Source organism: Accipiter gentilis, chromosome Z (genome assembly GCF_929443795.1).
Source record: "Accipiter gentilis chromosome Z, bAccGen1.1, whole genome shotgun sequence".
In the NCBI taxonomy this organism is placed as follows: Eukaryota; Metazoa; Chordata; class Aves; order Accipitriformes; family Accipitridae; genus Astur; species Astur gentilis.
The window spans coordinates 43,628,050-43,647,606 of record NC_064919.1 but is presented as its reverse complement, the minus strand read 5'-3'; the positions used below and the strand labels follow the sequence as shown (position 1 = coordinate 43,647,606).

The 19,557-nt window shown below is 36.6% G+C and overlaps 1 protein-coding gene across 4 annotated transcripts in view; it reads right to left on the bottom strand.

The window, feature by feature from the left end:
* Nucleotides 1-1,427: 1,427 nt before the first annotated feature.
* The window catches only part of TUT7 (terminal uridylyl transferase 7), a 34,445-nt gene continuing 16,315 nt past the window's right edge, over nucleotides 1,428-19,557 (bottom strand). For 3 of the 4 annotated variants that reach the window (XM_049795680.1, XM_049795682.1, XM_049795683.1), the window contains 18 exons: nucleotides 18,958-19,138; nucleotides 17,471-18,597; nucleotides 17,195-17,345; nucleotides 16,433-16,519; nucleotides 15,477-15,577; nucleotides 14,336-14,393; nucleotides 13,538-13,641; nucleotides 12,480-12,569; nucleotides 12,278-12,391; nucleotides 12,092-12,169; nucleotides 11,288-11,465; nucleotides 10,519-10,566; nucleotides 10,313-10,404; nucleotides 9,718-9,833; nucleotides 5,707-6,032; nucleotides 3,788-3,864; nucleotides 3,543-3,606; nucleotides 1,428-2,427 (listed from right to left, as the gene is read on the bottom strand). In XM_049795680.1, coding sequence (XP_049651637.1) covers nucleotides 2,360-2,427; nucleotides 3,543-3,606; nucleotides 3,788-3,864; nucleotides 5,707-6,032; nucleotides 9,718-9,833; nucleotides 10,313-10,404; nucleotides 10,519-10,566; nucleotides 11,288-11,465; nucleotides 12,092-12,169; nucleotides 12,278-12,391; nucleotides 12,480-12,569; nucleotides 13,538-13,641; nucleotides 14,336-14,393; nucleotides 15,477-15,577; nucleotides 16,433-16,519; nucleotides 17,195-17,345; nucleotides 17,471-18,597; nucleotides 18,958-19,138 — 3,060 coding nt within the window. In that variant the 3' untranslated portion in view covers nucleotides 1,428-2,359. The remainder of the gene's footprint in view (nucleotides 2,428-3,542; nucleotides 3,607-3,787; nucleotides 3,865-5,706; nucleotides 6,033-9,717; nucleotides 9,834-10,312; nucleotides 10,405-10,518; nucleotides 10,567-11,287; nucleotides 11,466-12,091; nucleotides 12,170-12,277; nucleotides 12,392-12,479; nucleotides 12,570-13,537; nucleotides 13,642-14,335; nucleotides 14,394-15,476; nucleotides 15,578-16,432; nucleotides 16,520-17,194; nucleotides 17,346-17,470; nucleotides 18,598-18,957; nucleotides 19,139-19,557) is intronic. The other variant, XM_049795681.1, reaches the window with a different exon arrangement.

Genomic DNA, 19,557 nt, shown 5'->3' with positions numbered 1-19,557 from the left:
CAAACAAAGGATTTGTTAGTTACTGGTTTAATGCTTGCAATATATAACCCAAGTTTGAGGGAGTTTATTTTAGGGCCATGTTGTGGTTTAACCCAGCAGGCAGCTGAACACCACACAGCCACTTGCTTCACTCCCCCTGCAGTGGGACAGGGGAGAGAATTGGAAAAAGGTAAAACTTGTGGGTTGAGGTAAAGACAGTTTAATAGGACCGAAAAGGAAGGGAAAATAATAATAATGATAAAAGCATATACAAAACAAGTGATGCACAATGCAATTGCAGCATGCCAATACATGGTCAGTCCCCAAGCAGCAGGCCGCTACGGCCCCCGCCCCCGTCCCAGCTCTCCCCCTGCCAACTGCCCCCAGTTTTATTGTTCAGAATCCCTCTGGCCAGTTTGGGTCAGCTTCCCTGGCTGTGTCTCCTCCCAACTTCTTGTATCCCTACAGCCACCTTGCTGGCTGGGTAGCATGACAAGCTGTTAAGTCCTTGACTTAGTGTAAGCACTGCTCAGGAACAACTAAAACATCAGTGGGTTACCAACATTATTCTCACCCTAAATCCAAGCCACAGCACTATACCAGCTACTAGGAAGAAAATTAACTCTATCCCAGTTGAAACCAGGTCAGGCTATGAGATTACTAACTATAGTAGAACGTGTGGTTGCATAAGGAAGCAGCAGCTTCAAAGTGATAAGACTGGTTAATCTGCAGAATGAGTTTTCATTCAGACGCGAGTTTAGACATTTCACAGTTGAAAACTTCACTGCTAAAGTACCAAGTATCACAAACAGAAGAGGGCAAGTATGCATACACCTGAATTACTTTTGTTCGTTTTAAACAGCTTCTATCTTTGAGATTATGCCATAGTCTCTTAGAGGCTTACACACTTCATTCCCATCAGCAAAACTGAAAGTAACTCTAAATAGAGGGCTAAATAAGGCATACAGAAGGCATGTCTGCCTTTTTTGGAGGGGGGGGAGAGGGAGGAACGGGGGGTAGGGGGAATATAAATGAAAAACTGCAAGAATGAACTTATTTTGAGGGAAAAACTGACAATTTCATATGATAAAATATGCTATAGAAGACAAAAAGACAAAATTGGAATTATTTTTTGTTTGTTGCTAGCTAATAGTTTGCTTGAAAATAAGTTGAGGAAAGAAAAGAAATTGTGAAAGTTGCACATCTAAGAGTTTACAGATAGGTCGCTACAGATGGATGAAACCAAAACAGGAACTAGGATCCCAGTTCCCTAAGACCACTTTGGTAAATCTAGCTTTCAACTTTAATAAAAATAGATTGTTAAGGAAAAAAATTAAACATGACATTCCTAAAACCAGATAATTCTAATAAGTTATCATTAATTCTACATTTAAGTCAGGAATACTGAAAACTACAATCTAAGAAGAAATACAGAAACTGAATTCTGATATTTTTTATTTATTTATTTCAAAGTCATAAATAACAGTGGTTTCAATTTTACCATGTAACTAATTCTTTCCTGAACAAGATAAGACGGTACATTACCAGCTCTGGAAGGACTTCAAGTAAAGCTCAAGTTCATACTACTAATTAAATTCTTGGCTGGTACAAGGATCCCCTTCACATTTTATGAAAATGAACATGTGTTTTCCCCGGTTGCCAAATATAATACCTCTATTCTTTAAAGCATTTTTGTCTGTATCCCCAAGGCCTTGAAAAAGATTCTTAGCAGCATCAAACAGGACTGACCTGTTTCTTAGTCTTTCTTTCTTCTTGTACACAAGCACAGCAGCAAATGAACTCCCATAAAATCACAGAACAGAAACAAACCCAAGAAATCTCAATGGCACTGCTTGACCAGAGATTATTTTATGTATGTTTACTGGTGTCTATGTTTTCAGTTCTCTACAGAAAAAAAAAAGTAGCAGTCTACAAACATTTCAAACACTTTTACACAAGGATTCAGTAAACAATCAACATTAATAAATATTATTTGCTCCTTCAAAAAATCAGTTTTTGAAGAAAATATAACGTATTTGGCTTGCACACAATTTTAGTGCATTTTAAAATAGTCAGGTGGAGCGAAAAAACCTTGAAAACGGTCCATTTTTAGTACCTGCCCTTTTGTATATGATTTACCTAGTAAATAAAATAATTATGGCTTTCTATTCAAATGCTCAAACAATCTATTTAAAAGCAGGAGTCTGTATTAAAACCCACAGTTGCTTGTACTAGCAATCTAATATAACACCCATATTTCATTAAAATTAATTTGAAGGTTGTCTGTGCTGCTGTCCTGTGAATCCAGATGCTTTAGCCAAAGAAAATTTTTTAAATGAATGAAGGGCCTGTATTGCAATTCAACAGTGCTTAATATCCCTCATGATTCTTGTTGGGTCCTCTTCTGTGAGGCTTTTCCCTGAGTCATGTATTTATTGGAAAGGCTGCCTAAGATTGGGAGGAAGAAAGCATCACACTTTAAAAGGTTTAAAAAAACCCCAAAGACAAGACATAAACCAACTGAAACAGACAGGAGAAGATTACTGTTAAGTCAAACTATAATGAAAGCACACACAAATCAACTTTAGATCATTACCTGCTGGAGAACAGTAGGAAATATTAAAATACAAAATTGAAAACTAGCATTTTTTTTTTCAACTAAACAGCTAATGACAAATCATTTTGTGTTTAAAATCCCCAAACTTAGATTTGAAAAAGCCTTGCAGTGAAAACAGAAGATACTGTGTCTTCCCAACAAAACTGAGAATTTGAGATACTTAGTTGCAGTTTAGTTTTCCAAAGTTTGTAAAGACTATTTAGGTCCCCCTTCAGGTGCCTCAGAAGAGATTTACATATTGTATTGAAAAAACCCAAGCTGCTAAAACTTTTGCAGAGTTGCACCAGAAACTCAAAGTAATTAAAAAAGAGCTGTTGCTTTTAAAATCTTCATTGCACGTTAATAAGTATGTGAAATGACTGAAAGGAAGCTGCATTTGTAACCATACATCTAGGAAAACATCTGCTGATCCAGAGAAAGTACATAAAGGCCTTTGTATTATCATCTGACTGCTATCTGTAAGCGTAATTTTAACTTCCTTGCATTTTGGCAGCACAGACCAAGGATGTGCTTTGATAGTCTCTCCTAAGTTAGTTGATAATGTGGAATTATAGACAATTACTCTGAGAAAGCCTCACAAGAAAGCGCTCCACATGTCATCCCTGAAGAACCCCACCCATGTATGCCGACACAGGAGAGAAGAGAGATTGATACAACTCCACCATACCCTTCTGCAAAATAAATCTACCAGAGTTAAAGAAAAAAATGCACAAAACTGACATGCCCAAGTTTTGCTTCCAGAACAAACTGGAAAAATTGCACACTTTTGCAGTAAAAAAAAAAAAAAAAAAAAAAAAAAAGTGCCTTCACTTCAGCATTATCTAGAAACCTGTCCAGACTGGTCAGCAAATTAGGCAGACTTCCCATAAGGACTGATGGAGAAAGCAAGTTAAAAATACATGCTTTTACACAGAATTTCTGAATTGAAATGAAGATATATACCAACCTGACTGGGGACTCAAAAATACTTTTCCTTTTTGTTTCTTTTTTTCTTCCTGTATAAGCAGTCCCTATAAACAACATATATACATTGATGAACCAACAAAATTGGATTATGTCATTCCAAAATGAAAAAAAAAAAAAAAAAAGGCCCTCTCTCAAGGCTTAAGTAAAGCTATTTTTAGTTACTTATATGGACTTTAGAACATTTAAAGAGAAAAAGATCAAAGAAAAGGGACACTTGGTATGTACCTGATTTAATCTACCAGCATGTTTGGCAGCGCTGGGTACAGAAGGGGATCCACACAGCACTTCTGGTCTTGAACCACCTGGAAAGATCATAATATAACAAAGATTTGCTAATTTGAAACTAGTTTCCATTTCAGTTATCGTAAGGTATAAAAATACGAAAATATTTGCAATCTATCTTCATAGTACATAGAAGATAGGACATTTTTATTTTCCTCGATTTTGTAATGTGGAAAACTGGCACAATGAGGTGAAATACATCTATAGTTAAGCATCTAAGTTAGGAACCTACAATAAATTAAGCTCTGTATTCTCCTCCAGAATCAGAAGGACACATGGAACTTCAAAGAATGAATGGTGATATGGTGGTAAACAAATTGCCCGTAGTCTTACAAAATGTAGCACAGCAAAGAACAAAGTCTGATCTCTTAGCTCCAGTTGTTCATAGTTCTCTGTTCAACTAGAGAGAACACTTCAGGGACTAAGCAAGCAAAAAAAGCCCAAACTACAGCAATTCTCTTCAAATTCAAATACAGTAATTCCCAAACTACAGATAATAGATTAAAACACCTACTCTAGAATTTATGATTTTAGATATACGTACTGTACAGTCTCAGTGTAGTTCTCATATGATAAATGTTATAAAATACAACGTCACTGATGACAAAACAGTCAGGCATACTCCCCTTTACCTTAGCAAACTCAGTATCATGGCAAATGGAATGGTAGAAAGAAATGCTCAATGAGACAAGATCAAAAATAATGAAACTCAAAAGTCAAATTTAGACTTGACATACACCTTCAAAAGGTCAGAAGCTGAACATAACGTGGCTTCAATTTTTAAACATCTTTTCTTTCAACCCAACACTTCTAGTGGTCTATTGAACTAAGAACACTTCTCAATACTTTTCAAATTCTGAATATATTTTCACCATTTTCCTCCCACTTCCAGCACCTGCTTAGCATAGTCTTATGCCCCCTTCCACCAATTACATCTGATTAAGATGAATGACAGAACATTTTTTGCTAGTAGAGAAGAGCTGGTTTGAAGTTATTTTTATAGAAAGGATTCCTATTTGTCACTTTAAGAGGTCAAGTCATCAGTAATCTGTACAGCAAATTTTTCTAGCATGAATTTAAATGCTCCTAGGTTTACCTACAAGGAAACAATAATACTGAATTCCTTTGGAAGCTAACTAAAAGTACCATTCACTGTCTTAAGTTTTATCTGAGTGATTTTACTTCACAGATTATGAGAGCTGTCTTCTCTGAAGGATGACTTAAATACTGCTAAGCAAGTATTTCATTATTTCGTTCAGGTCTGTCAGTCAGGATGTGGATTTGGGGGCATTTTTGTAATTATTATTTTATTTTTTTTTAAGTCAAAATTGCAAGCTGACTCCATGAAAAATAAGACAGACTGCAGTACCCCTCCATCTGCTGAGTTGGCAGGAACATTCTTTATTGTACTTAATTCACAATATTCTATCTGAGCAATCTGCACACTTTCATAATGACTTTAGGGTCTTCTGGAATAATTCTGGTTTAGATGATATGAAGAACTATAACGCTAGCTTTTGTTGCAATTATAATGTAGTGAAAAGAGAAGCTGTAATCTGAGATGTTAGCAAACTCTTATATAGTGAGGACAATGGAAGCAATTTCAACATTCAACTCATACCCTTTCTACTACCTGCTCAGAGAAACCATGTCAAATCTCTTGGGATACAGCAAAGTTCTGAAAGGTAGGTGAGGATGAAGGGAAAACTGACTAAATGTGACTACATTTAAAAAAAAAAAGAAAAAGCATTTACATGATGCCATTCAATGCAAATACCTTACCCATTACCTTGTTAATCTTGTTAAAAACACCAAAAAACATAAGCTCTGTTTAAAACTACTCAGCTTGATCAGTTTCATACCTATAGCTCCTTTATACTGTGGGCATTCCTTTTTAATATGACCTTCTCTTCCACAGATAAAACAACGTTTCTCTCTTATGTCCCTGTCTTCCAGGCGCTTCCACTTCTCTGCTGATTGCCTGGGAGTCTTTTCTCTTCCAGTTTCCACAACTACCCTTGCTAGTTTCCTCTTCTGAGGTGTACATAGATACAACTTTCCCTCCTTGATTGAGCTCTCCTTTTCTGTTGTTTTAGTCTGAGTTTCTTTCTCCTCTTTGCTTCTTTTCTCCTTGCTTTCTGTGTACCTCTGGTTTTTGATATCTTCATAATCACGATGTCGTCTTAGTCTGCAGGAGCAAAAAAATGCTGCAGAGTTCATACGCCTTACATACATAAAGTAAAAACACCCAAACCAAAACCAAGTGCTGTCTACAGACAATAGATATATTTCATGTATTTCTTCAGTGGGTTAAATAAAGTAAATTGATGTACCTGTCCCTTTGACTCTCCTACCAAACAGTAGGATGCAACATGTTTAATAATTTAACTTTACAATTAGATTGCAATACAGCCCTAAATTCTAATAATTATATCTAAAAAAATATAAACACAACAGAAAATCTGCGTGCTAGAGTTCCAAAGACAGTGGAAGAAAAGAAACACCGAGCAAAATGCTAACAAAGTATAAAAAATAGGGCTATTAGTTCTGGGTTTTTTTTCTCCTTGTACAATTCAGTCAGAACTCACTCCCTTCCTTCTGGAACTGTGTATATTCACAGTATCTCTTAAATTATCTTCTACTGGGAGAAGCTTCTAACATTCTACATGACTTAAAGATGTAGCAGTGAGGAAACAGCTACCACTGCTGGACTGGTTTTATCTAACTTCTCTATACATGACCTAGAGCAGGAAACATCAGTGAAACCTTCAAGTCTGAAGATGGTTACTAGGCTCCTTCAGTCAGTCAGATGCAGTCCTAATGGCAAGCAACTTGAAAATACCTCGCAAAACAATGAACGGGCAAAAGAATGGCAGATAAGCTTCAAGGTAAGCTTCCCTTTTTTTTTTTTTTTCAAAAAGGGGAAAAAGGAAGACTGGGGGAACTACAGGCTGGTCAGTCTCACATCTGCCTGGCAAGATCATGGAGCAGATCCTCCCAGAAACTGTGCTAAGGCACATGGAAAACAGAGGTGACTGGTGAAAGCCAATATGGCTTCACTAAGCACAAATCATGCCTGACAAATTTTGTGGCCTTCAGTGATGGGATTACAGCATTGGTGGATAAGAGAAGAGCAACTGACATCATAGACCTGGACTTGTGCAAAGCATTTGATACTATCCCACACAACATCCTTGTCACTAAAATGGAGAGACATGGATTTGACAGGTGGACTGCTCAGTCGATAAGGAATTGGCTGGATGGTCACATTCAGAGACTTGCAGTCAACAGCTTGATTTCCATGTAGAGACCAGTGATGATGTCCCTCAGGGGTCCATACTGGGACTAGTATTATTTAACATCTTTGTTGGGGACATGGACAGTGGGATTGAGTGCACCTCCAACAAGTCTGCAGATGACACCAAGCTGAGCAGTGTGGCTGATGCTCTAAAAGGAAGGTATGCCATCCAGAGGGACCTTGACAGGCTAGGGAGGTGGGCCTCTGTGAACTTCATGAACCCCATGAAGTTCAACAAGTGCAAGGTCCTGCAACCAGGTTGGGACAAATTTCAAACATGGATAGAGGCTGGGCAATGAGTAGATTGAGAGCAGCCCTGTGGAGGAGGACTTGGGGGTACTGGTGCATGAAAAAACTGAGTATGAGCCAGCAATGCGCGCTCCCAGCCCAGAAAGCCAACCATATCCTGGCCTGCATCAAAAGAAGGGAGCTGATTCTGCTCATCTACTCCACTTTCATGAGACCCCACCTGGAGTACTGTGTTCAGTTCTGGAGCCCTCAGGACAAGAAAGACACGGACCTGCTGGAGTGGGTCCAGAGGAGAGCTACAAAAATAGTCAGAGGGCTGGAACACCTCTCCTATGAGGAAAGGCTGAGAGAGTTGGGGTTGTTTAGTTTGGAGGAGAGAAGGCTCCAGGGGGACCTTATAGCAGCCCTCCAGTACTTGAAGGGGGCTTACAGGAAAGATGAGAGGGACTCTTTATTGGGGAGTGTAATAATAGGATGGATAAAACACTAAGAACAGGACAGAAGACATCATTTTTTTGCTACATAAAACCATGATGTACCTACATCTGAGTACTGAATGTTGGTTTGGTCTCAATATTTTAAGAAGGAAGTAGTAGAGTTAGAGAAGGTACAGAGAAAGGCAGCTAAAATGATTAAGAGCGCAAGTGCTTAAGGAAGAGATACCAAAAAGGCCAAGACTCTCCAAGCTGGAGAGAAGCTAGAGGGTGAACACAATCATGGCTTACAAACTCATCAAGGCGGTATCTCAACTAAATCCCACATGGCTACATCTATGGAATGCTTATGAAACTAAAATGAGATTGGCTTTAAAGAGATGAAAGAAATTACACATCAGTTAGCATACTTATGGAACTGATTGCCATAGAAGACTGTTAAGGAAAACAGAAGAATCAGGTTCAGAAAAAAAACAACCAAACAAAAAGGACAAAATCATAAAGAACTCCAGTCCACAAATAAGTACTGCCAAAGCAGGGCAGGTGTGTGCTCTAACATCTCTTACACAGCAACTGCAGATGCTGGGGGAATGCATGAGAAGAGATTACAGAAAACAGCCAACTAGTGTGCCCTCCATAGACAGTATGTCCTATTGCAATGGCTGGACAAAGGACTCAAATGTATCAGTGGTCTTACCCCATAAGGCATTTATGTTCTTAGATGCCAAATCCTACTGACTTTCGCTCTAATGTTGTATAAAACATAGCTGCGTATGTGTAGTGAACTGGGGTTTCACTCCAGAATGCAAAATTAAAAATCCATTGCAACTGAGACAGCAGTTTAGACTGAGTGTATTTTCACAACACCTTCTTTATTTAAACTACCATCAGCTATTGTACTTGCATTTGCTGAAGTTGAATAAATTCCCAGATTAACAGTCTGAACAATATACGTTCACAATTCTCTATTCTGTAGCAGAAAGGCTACTTCATCCAATCTGATGTAAGCAGCTTTTTAGCTACTGACATAAAAGTGCAGGTCATTTTTATTTACAGCTTTTAACATAGACAGACTCCATTCACCTTACAAGTGAGCACAAAGGCTTTCAAGATTTTGTCCCTTTGAAGTTTATTTGCTGATTTTCACTATTTTATAGACATGATGTCTTTAGAGCTTTGTCTTAACTAGGAAAAAAAAAAAATCACTGGATCAGCTTTAAGTTTAGATGGTTCATTATATGAAGAGCAGGAACATCAGTTTAGCATTCATTTGTTACATGAAGACAGTTGCTGAATTTTGGACATCCAGTTACTCAGGATCAAGAAACCTTGTCTCGCATGTAAAATGGGACATTGTTCTCATGTGTATGTGCTTAAGAAAAAGAATGCTGTGACATTCATGTCTTGCTTTTTGACATGAATTGCATGATGCTGTGAACATGTCAAAAATGTGTCTTGCTGGGAAGCAGCAGGATTCTAGAAGTAGAAGCTATTAAATGAGAATATGTAAAAAGCTTTCATGAGGGCACACAGCACACAGCTATTCAGCTCTGCATTTAGACCCTCTTTGACTGCTGCTCTTCTATATAATGAAGTGCAGAGTCAGCATTACTACCTTAAAGTTAAGTAGTTTTGCAGCCTTCTGTGAAAAGATTCTGTTAAAAAACTCTACAGATGATGCTGGCAAAAGTTAAGTAGTGACTCACATAGACCAAAAATTTAAAAACCAACACTATCCACCACTGCCAAAACTGGTATTGATACATTTTCATTTCAACAGTAAAGGAAATAATCTGCAGCATGTACAAGTTTTGCTTTAGCACTACTATCCTAATCTTTCTTCTAAACAAACCTAAGGAAAAGTTCCACACAGATGCCAAAACTATACTCACTTTCTTCTCATGGGACAATCTTTCATGAAATGGCCAATTTTACCACAAGTTCTGCAGCATCTATCATTTGGTGCCAATTCTCCTTCTGTTAGTACCTCTGGATCAAAAAAGTACTCCTGAAGAAGAAATCATGCATTTAAAATGAAAATCCATATACTTGGGAAACAAGACAGATAAGCAAGTGTTAAACGGCAGTAAGAGTTACAGAGAAGAATAAACCTGGTGTGTGTAGCTGAACTCCTGAAAGACCTGATGAGATTAACTGGCCACTGGCCTGTTCTTTAGGCAGCCTGCTGACCACCAGGTCTGCAAGCTCTTTTTTAAAACTGCAAGTTTTAAGAAACAGTAAGCTGGGTTTGATATGGATTAAAATACATAAGCGTGTACAATGAAGCTCTGACTTGATTAGTATTCTGCATGCCAACACATTTTACATGCAAACAACACAAAACCAGTACTCAGTAATAACACCCATAAAGATTTTTCGAGTACTGTTGAAATTTAAGAGAGAAGACCTTCAAGAGAGTGCAACCATACTCCTGCAAGTGGTTACGCACCCAAGAAGATGCACATACTGCTTTTAGAAGCAACTTACCATTTTTGATGGATATTCTTTAGGAAATATTTTTACAGGGGTACCAAATACCCTTCTGCCATTGATAAAAGCCTTCATTATAAAATTTGTCACTGGGAAAGAAAGAAAAAAAGAGAAATAATCAACCAAACATCGAACAAGCCAGTAAAATAAGATCCAAGACAAGATCTTCACTTTGTAGCCAAATTTGTTAACAGGAGACTTACTTTTTCTTGACAATCCAGCTCCAAGATTATGGTTCAAATCAAAGGGGTCTGTACAAAAAGCATTACAGGCATTACTCAACTCCAGGGCAAGATCAGCAATGTATACATAAAAATGAACAACCCAAGGCAGCTATTCCTGATACAGAATTAATATACTGAAATTGAACTGTTTGCAAATTTACTGAAAAGAAATTAACTCCTTGGACAAAGGACCACAGCTCTTCAGCTCTGAACTGACTGAAGTATTGTAAAAGAATAGTTGAATGTGCGGCCAAGAAAGCAGAAATTCTTTCCATGAAAGTCATATGGGCCAGAAAGTGGTTTAGGGAACATTTCCAAAATGTGTCGCTGCATTTTCTTCACAGAGACCATGGTATTACTTAACAGTGTAATCATACACACAGTTAAATCAGTTATGTAAATATGGACTCAGCTAAACTTAGTGCTTGTGAGAAAACCTCAGTTGCATTACAGCTAATTTCTTTTCCATAGGATTTGGTTAAATCTTTTTTTCTGTCAGTTATTGTAATCATGAAAAGTATGAAGTCTGCTTTGCAGCTTCTCTTCAGTAGAGATTAAAAAAACCCCAAACCTAAAAATAATTTTTAGCACTACTGGAACTCAATGGGAATTTTGCAATGATTTCAAAATATGAGCAAATAACAACTTATAATCTAGTAATAGAAAAATAAGCCTTGTGGAAAGACCACATTTTTCATGTGGGCATTAAAGAAATTCCACATATTCATGTACTTCACGTGATTTTTACCTTCAATTACAATGTATTTGGAGGTCCACTGCTTCTTGAAAGTTGTAAGCAGATTTTTTCTCCTAATGCAGATGACATGCTCTTTAAAATCAAATTCTTCTGTGTAAAAACGGAGAAGTCCCAGCCACAGTTGCCCAATAGATTCAGTGTTTTTGCCACAGTCTGGCCAAACAACTGACTGAAAATGACAGAAATATTTTTACTTCCAGTAATTACATTAAGCAGAATAATTTTCTTAACCAATGTAAGTCTTATTTTACAAAGAAACACAATTGAGTTACACCAGAATACTTCCCTTTCATAATTGGTATTAATAACCCAATATTGATTTTAAAATGGTGTATTTTTAAAAATATTAACAACAGAAGTGGAGAACTAATAAACCTTCTAACATTAGGTTTTGTCTGTTATAAAAAAGAATTTATTAATTCACTTTATGTGCTTATTTAACAAAAAATAACTCAACAGGATTAACCAGTTATGACTAGTATGCAGCGGGTATTTGTAGGGGTTATCTCCATCCAGTAATGTGACACACAGAGCAATTAATCATCATTATCACCTTAAAATAATGTTTTAATCTGTTGTTTTTCAGATTTTGCAATTATGTTTTTTCCACGGATGAATTATAACCAACCATATTCTAAAAGCTTTACAGCATGGGATTGGGATTTTCAAAGCAATAGCTACTCTACTTCCATTTCTATATTCGACCACCATATTTGAGGACAATGTTTCTTAAAAGGAATTCTTTATTTGCAAAGCTACAGGTAACGCCATTTCAAATTAACCTGATTTACTCACCAACTCCTCTATCTTATCAAAGAAATAAACATTCCAGCCATCAACTAAAATTTCAGGCTTTTTTGGTTCTTTGTAGATCTGAAAACATAGTATTAAAATAATTAGAAAAGCCCTTCACATTCAGCAGTGACATTCTATTGGTTAATACTGTGTACTGGTACTCATTTCTTTCTTGATATACTGTACCTCTTGAAGAACAGGGATGACAGGTGGATTTCGCTGTTGAAGAAAATAAAGCACCATAAGAGTATATGCATAAGAAGAAAGGCTACCTCGAGATGCATCTCCAATGTCACATATCTAGAAAAAGAAACATGATTTGTATCTTTTATGGTTATCATCTCTTGCTGGAGCACTTGTGCTTCTAGAATGTCTGAAATACACTTACCTTTGTAAAGACTTTCATTGTGTAACACAGATATTTTACTCTAGGATCAATGGCTGCATATGCTGACAGAAGTCTTGTGTTATGCAAGGCCTATAAAAATAGGAAAGTCATACAGAAAATACAGGAGCTCTGAATAAGTGAAGGAATAAGCTGAAAACATGAAAAACAAAAACTCTTAAGTTGTGTGCTGAAGAAATGCAGATGTGAAGCCCTGCATAGTAGAATATATATTGACAAAGGAAGCATTCAATAATGAGGTTATCACCTGCTCTGTTAAAAAGCTGATGAACATCCTTAATCTGCACAGAAGTGGTACAGAGCAGCATTCACAGAACAGGACTTCAGAAAGGGAAGCATTAATCTACTACTGCATTTTCAAAATACTTCATAGAAGCTAAGTTCTTGAACTAAGAGATTTCAGCCCAGAAATGCAAGAGCTATCAGCTGACCCATATGAATGCATAACTTCAAGAAGAAAACTTTCAGACTGACTTAGTGGTTGAGGTATCTTCTTCAAGACTCCCTTTGAGCTCATAAAAACTTTAGAAAGTTTAATACTTGTCTCTAAAACTTACTTTCCTTTGATGTTTCAAGGGACTGGCTTTTGAAGTTCAGAGACAATGAAAACAACCCCAAAATTTGTTTTTGAAGTATTTGGCCAAGAACTTGTGGGTTTTTGTAAATTCTAACACATCTTCCAGCTCAGGCAAGCTGGGTTCAAAATCACTATTCCAGGTCTCAAGGCTAAGCAAGAGCCACGACAGAAAGTAGAGAGTAGGAAAGCTGAATCTTTCTCATTTACAGAAAGACTTAAATACCTAAACCACTATTTCTTACTACTACTGAAGAACTAATATATTTTCTCAGGAAGTGACAACTCTAAAGTCGCAACTATGTGACTTACTTCAGTCATAGTCAAATAATAAAGGTTCGGAAATCTAAAACTGCAATAGGTAATTGGCAACAGTTGATTACTGAACCGCACGAAAACAATCACTTCAATCTCAAAAAGCAGACCCACATTTTTCTGTTAAAAAAAAAAAAGGAGATCACCTTACCAGAGTATTATATAAACTGATGTCTACTTCAAGACCACTTCTGACATGGAAAAATTTGACAATTGGGACTTTAGCAGTTGTTATAGGCAAGACATTTCTTAAACCTAGGATGAAATGTTTAATTACTGAATGACTGCAATACAGTCGTAACAGTATCAAATGCTCTAAATAACTCCAAACTGTAGTAAAAAGGCTAGGCTACAAAATAAAATCTTTGTTGATATCAAAATTGTATTTCAGTTATATTTTAATATTGATATTAGACATTTGTCAAACATGATGAATCTGCCAAGTATAATATATACAAATATACATTTAGCCCCCCATAAAACAAAGATCAGTCTAAATGTTTTAGAAAACTACACCGAAGAGATCATTGATAGTTCACTCCATTTATATTAAATTCATGTGAGATACACCAAAACAAGCACTATAAATAGAAAAAACATAATTCCATTGGACACTTGTATCAGCCTACCTTTTACTATTAACTTACTAGGCACTGAACATACTAACTAATACTAATAGAACCTAACTACTAACTTGAAGCCTCAAGCTTTAACTTAAGGTTTGTTCATATGCATGTAGGTTATAAATACACCATGAGTCCAATTCAGATATGGTTCTGTAACATTATAACCTCATAGACCTACATATGCAAACAAAAATAAGTCCAGATGTTCACAACATAACCTCACTATTACTAACATTAAGCTCTTAGATACAGTTTTACTGTTCTCACTACAGCAACTGAAGTCACATAAATGGAACCACTTATTTTAATTTTCAAGAAGTTACCTGACTCTTTCTTGAGAACTTTTGCTAAATCTTCAATGATTCTGATGCAATCAAGTCCCTAAGACATTAAGAAAAAGAAGTTGAAAGTTGTATCTGCTACAAGTATTTTAGGCAAACCTTTTATTACTTGCCATTAAGCTTAAAAACTGTATAAAATTGAGTTTCATATTTTACAGAATTATGTGAATACCAGAAATTGTTTCAAAATAGCACTTGTAAATCAACTAGATAGTATCTTAACACGGGCTTTTAAAAAGTTTATATTAGGCATGAAAGGAGATCGATGTCCTTTTCCACTGTCTCCCATTCCTAGGTGTTCATGCTACAAAGCATGGTATTTATCTGCACAGGTGTCCTGGTTTCAGCTGGGATAGAGCTAACTGTCTTCCTAGTAGCTGGTACAGTGCTATGTTTTGAGTTCAGTATGGAAGAATGTTGATAACACTGATGTTTTCAGGTGTTGCTCAGTATTGTTTAGACTATAGTCAAGGATTTTTCAGCTTCTCATGCCCAGCCAGGGCACAAGAAGTTGGCACAGGACACAACCAAGGCACCTGACCCAAACTGGCCAACGGTGTATTCCATACCATGTGACGTCCCATCTAGTTTAGGAACTGGGAAGTGTGGGGGGGTAGGGAATCGCCGCTCGGGGACTGGCGGGGTGTCTGTCGGCGGGTGGTGAGCTATTGCCCTGCGCATCATTTGTACATTCCAATCCTTTTATTACTACTGTTGTCATTTTATTAGTGTTATCATTATCATTATTAGTTTCTTCTCTTCTGTTCTATTAAACCGTTCTTATCTCAACCCAGGAGTTTTACTTTTTTCCCCGATTTCCTCCCCCATCCCACTGGATGGGGGAAGTGAGTGAGCGGCTGTGTGGTACTTAGTTGCTGGCTGGGGTTAAACCACGACAACAGGTAACACGAGAAGTAATAGCAGTGCAGAATTCAGAAGAAAACTGACTGCTGAGAGTAGTTCTTAAAGTTATGCCTAGACCTCCTAAAATAATCTGCCTTTGTGGCACCTATTTGTGTTTTCTTCCAATCTGAAAAGCTTCTATTATTTTATAAATTTGTTACACTATATAAACAATATAACCATAGAAGTTTGCATTTATTTGAAAAAGTTTTCAAACTACCTCAGCAGTTTCCAGCCCATCCATTGTCATACAGATATCAAGGTCGCTTTGTTTGAAGCCAAAGCCATTTTTTGAGGAGCCAAACAAATTCAGCTTGGTTCCTGTAAGAGATGCAGTGGGTTATAACCACATATAGACACAGAATCTCAAATTGTATATAGCTTCAAACCAGCATGTCTTTTAATACAGGCATGAAAACATTACTACCTCTCTATGGTACATCAAAACTTATTATCAACTTCGCTGATGAGAAAAGAATCTCCACTGTCATTGGTTCAGATGAGCAGTCTAACAGATCCAGAAACAAGTTACTTTTTCCAATATTTAAATCAGCATGCAGGGCCAAGCTGAAATCTGATTAAAAGAATGTTAAGACTGCTCTCTACAGAGATTTTCAGGATAAAAGACATATCTGTCCACATACCAGGCTGCAGCCAAAAAATCTTTTGCTAATTTTAAAAGCCTATGATTCGAAGTCCAGGTGTTACAGGTAAGAACTCCAGAAACAAACAAAAAAATTTAAATAGCTAGAGTCTGCAGATAGGTCAGATGTTCTGCCTGTATTTAAAATATTACAAAACCCAGTAAGTTTCAGTAGGAAGGACTACAAAAAGCTTGTTGTTTGTAAGAGCAGATACAACAAGAAGTCTGACTAATGAATAAGGCTAAAATAATGATTACAAAACTGTTCCACTACTGCTTTGATCGTTTTCTCCTTAACTTGCCAATATTCTTTCCTACTAACGTGTTGTATATGTAAGTCGAAAAAGACTTAAACCAAAGCCTTAAAAGACTTAAACCAGAAATTAATGTAAAGAAGTGCAGCAATGCTGAGCAATACAGGTTAAATGTTCAAAACTAAAGTGTTTATTAGGCTGATAGGATATGTTTTCTTGGAAAACACTCAAATATGAACATACCAAAGTATAAACATAAAGCTAGAACTGCCTAATTACCTGGGAAATCCTGTCTAATGAAGTTTTCCAAGTTTTGTCTTATATGTTCCCGAGCCTGGTCCTCTACAACATTTGGAGCAAAATCATCTTAAAAAAAAAAAAAAAAAAAAGACAACGATTAAGGCAAACTGATCTGTAGGAAGATTCAACAGCAAAGAGTCAATTGAAAAAAGTAAGGAGTTTACAGCGGGGAGGCGGGGACAGAAAAAGCAGAGGACAGAAGATTCACATGTGAAGGAAAGAAAGCAAGGATGAAGTAGAAGAGAAATACCTGTTCAAAGAAAAACATTAATTAGACAAATAATGCATTTTGTCTGGTCAGAAATGGCGAGAGAGAAAGGAGGAAAGTTGGGTCACTCTGCAAAGAACAAAAGTGGAGAAGTGTTACAAAACAGTATTTTGACTCCATTTTTTCTAGAACACTGAAGCCTTTGTTTAACAAAAACCACAAGTTAAGGAAGAGTAATGAAATTCAAAGTAGATAGAAATGTAAAAGCATCTGTCAGAAACCCCACCCTATAATCTGTAATCAGGCAGCCAGTGTGTGAAAGATAAACAAACATTTTGTATTTCTCTAGATACAAACTACTTAGTAGTCCTGTTAAAGCCCTTACAAATTTTAGAATTGTGATCTAAAAAAGAGTTGGATGCAGTGTAGCAAATAAACTGGCCTCGTTTATAACACCATTAGCCTGTGGTTATTTTATTATTTTTGCAATTCTTTTTCTACCAAACAACAATATTCAAAGGAAAAAAACTTACGGTAACATTGGACACAAACTTGATCTAGAATAACTGAAAATTTGGGTGTCAGTGCTGGCAGTGGGTCAAGCTCAATTTTCTTGAAGTCTTCCGGACAATCCCTCTTTAAATGACCTTCTCGTTTGCACAAGCTACATACCACTGTAGGAGACTGCATGAACAGAAAGCAAGAATGGTTTTAAAAACTATAATACTTGAATGAATTTGAGCAACACTTCCATATACCTGATAATAGAACATAAGCAATATGTTTATGTTCTGATACAGCTTGCTTACCTTGCCCTTTGTAAAAGCTGGTTTACTGAATTCATAAAAAAGTTCAGATTCTGAACACTGTTCTGTTGCTGTGTTCTCTTCAAAAAGGCTTCCCTTCTCAGTAAGATCCTCTTGACTCAAATTGATCCTCAGATGTCCACCCACATTTTCTTCGACATGTTCATTCTCATTGGGGATAGAAAAATGTTCTTCTTCCTCTGACAGTGCATCATCATCTCCAGATCCAGTGTTATCTAGTTCATCTCTCGCTCTTACAATAACACGACACACTCTCTGGTTTAGAAGACTTGGTTCTTCCTCCTCTTCCTCCTCATCATCCGAGTTAATAATTTGGGATTTTTGACTCTGTGCTGAACATAAGAATTTTTTGGGGGATTCATCCAGTTCATCGGTACCTTCAGTGCTCTCCTCATCAATGTCAATCTTGCCATCCATTATACCACTGCACTCTAAGCCAAACTCATCACTCTCTGTAAGTGCAGCATTTTGAAAACCTTCTAAGTCTGAAGTACTACATGTCTCTATATCATGCTCATTCACTGTAACAGGGAGATCACCACTATCACTGTCTTCATCTATTCCCTGCTCAGCAGTCAAGATATTATTCCATATTCTTTTTTGTTGTTCATGTTCTTCCTCTTCCTCCTCTTCCTCTTCATTTCCACTCTCTGTCTCTTCACAACTTGGTTTAAAATCCTCATTATCTCCAGAAATAAATTCCTCAATTATACAGTCTGAATCTTCATGGGCAATTCCCAAATGACTTATATCATCAACCACTTCTTCTGTGAAGCTTTCTGAGCCATCACACAGTTTTGAAGGATCAATTCTATGTGCCTGGGGCATACCTGTAGTCTCCATTCTGCAACCTTCCATTACTGCTGTGTTTGTTCTACCATCCAAGTTTTGCAACTCAGAATTTTCATGCTTTATAGCATCTTTTCCATGGTCCAGCATTTCGGGTTTCTCCTCAGTGGCATTTGGAGAGGTTTTTTTGCTCAATTTTGCACTTCTTTTGTGAGGTAAGGCAAAATACTTGTAAGTTGCTCTCAGGCAGTGAAGAATATACTCATACACTAGCTGACTGTTCAGAGTTCTTGCCACATTCCTTTTGACTGAATATGGGTCTAGTAGAAAGAAGTGAGCCAGAAATGCAGGAGTTAACTCTTTTTTTAAAAAAGTACATCCTTACAAAATTTGAATATAAAACTGTTAGTTACTCTAAAACATTGTGTAGGGACGCAAGATCTATGAATTGTGCTGAAGGCAATTTTTAAGTCCACTTAATTACTTTTGATAATGTTGGAAAAAATACCCAAGAGAAATATTGCTTAAATTAATTTTTTTTCAAAACATATTCTACTATAATATCGGGAATCACAGTACAATATTGAAAATTCTAAGTTATGACACACAATGTCAATAGCCAAGACACTACCCTAGAAAATTAAAGTTAACAGTTCTTTAAAGTCTGTTGATATAAATACCTTCCACAGCAATGCGCTTTTTAGGCCAGTCCTTTGACTCACGAGACACTGCTTCTTTGAGTCGTATGCTAATTACTAAATCAGCCATATTGAACTCCAGGGCATAGAAACGAAGCAGTTCTACCCAGAGCTGACCAGCATGTGCTGAACACTGTTGTCCCGATTCAAATACTAATGGAACCTGTCAATTAGAGAAGAAAAGCTTAAATAATATTTAATGCACAGGTGTTTAGCTGTGCATTCCTTGAATTTCATCTATAATGTAATATTACAAAATGTATAGTTGCTTCTATACTCCTGCGATTCCAATAAAAACTGCAATTAAGAAAAATGGAAGAGATAGTATAAACTTAAATTATAAAACTTCAAAATGAAAGACTGCAGCAATGGTAAAGAATAGCATCAATGACTAAAACAATTTCTCATTTAAGTGTTTATGCCATAATTTATAAATTTCCAAGAAGATATCACATCTAATCTAATTGGACAGAAAAGATTATATAGCCTTTTTTTTTTAGCAAAGCCTAAACTGTATTGTTAACTGTCATAACATGCAATCATATAGTGATAGTTTCTTGCAAAGTTGTTATAAAATAATTT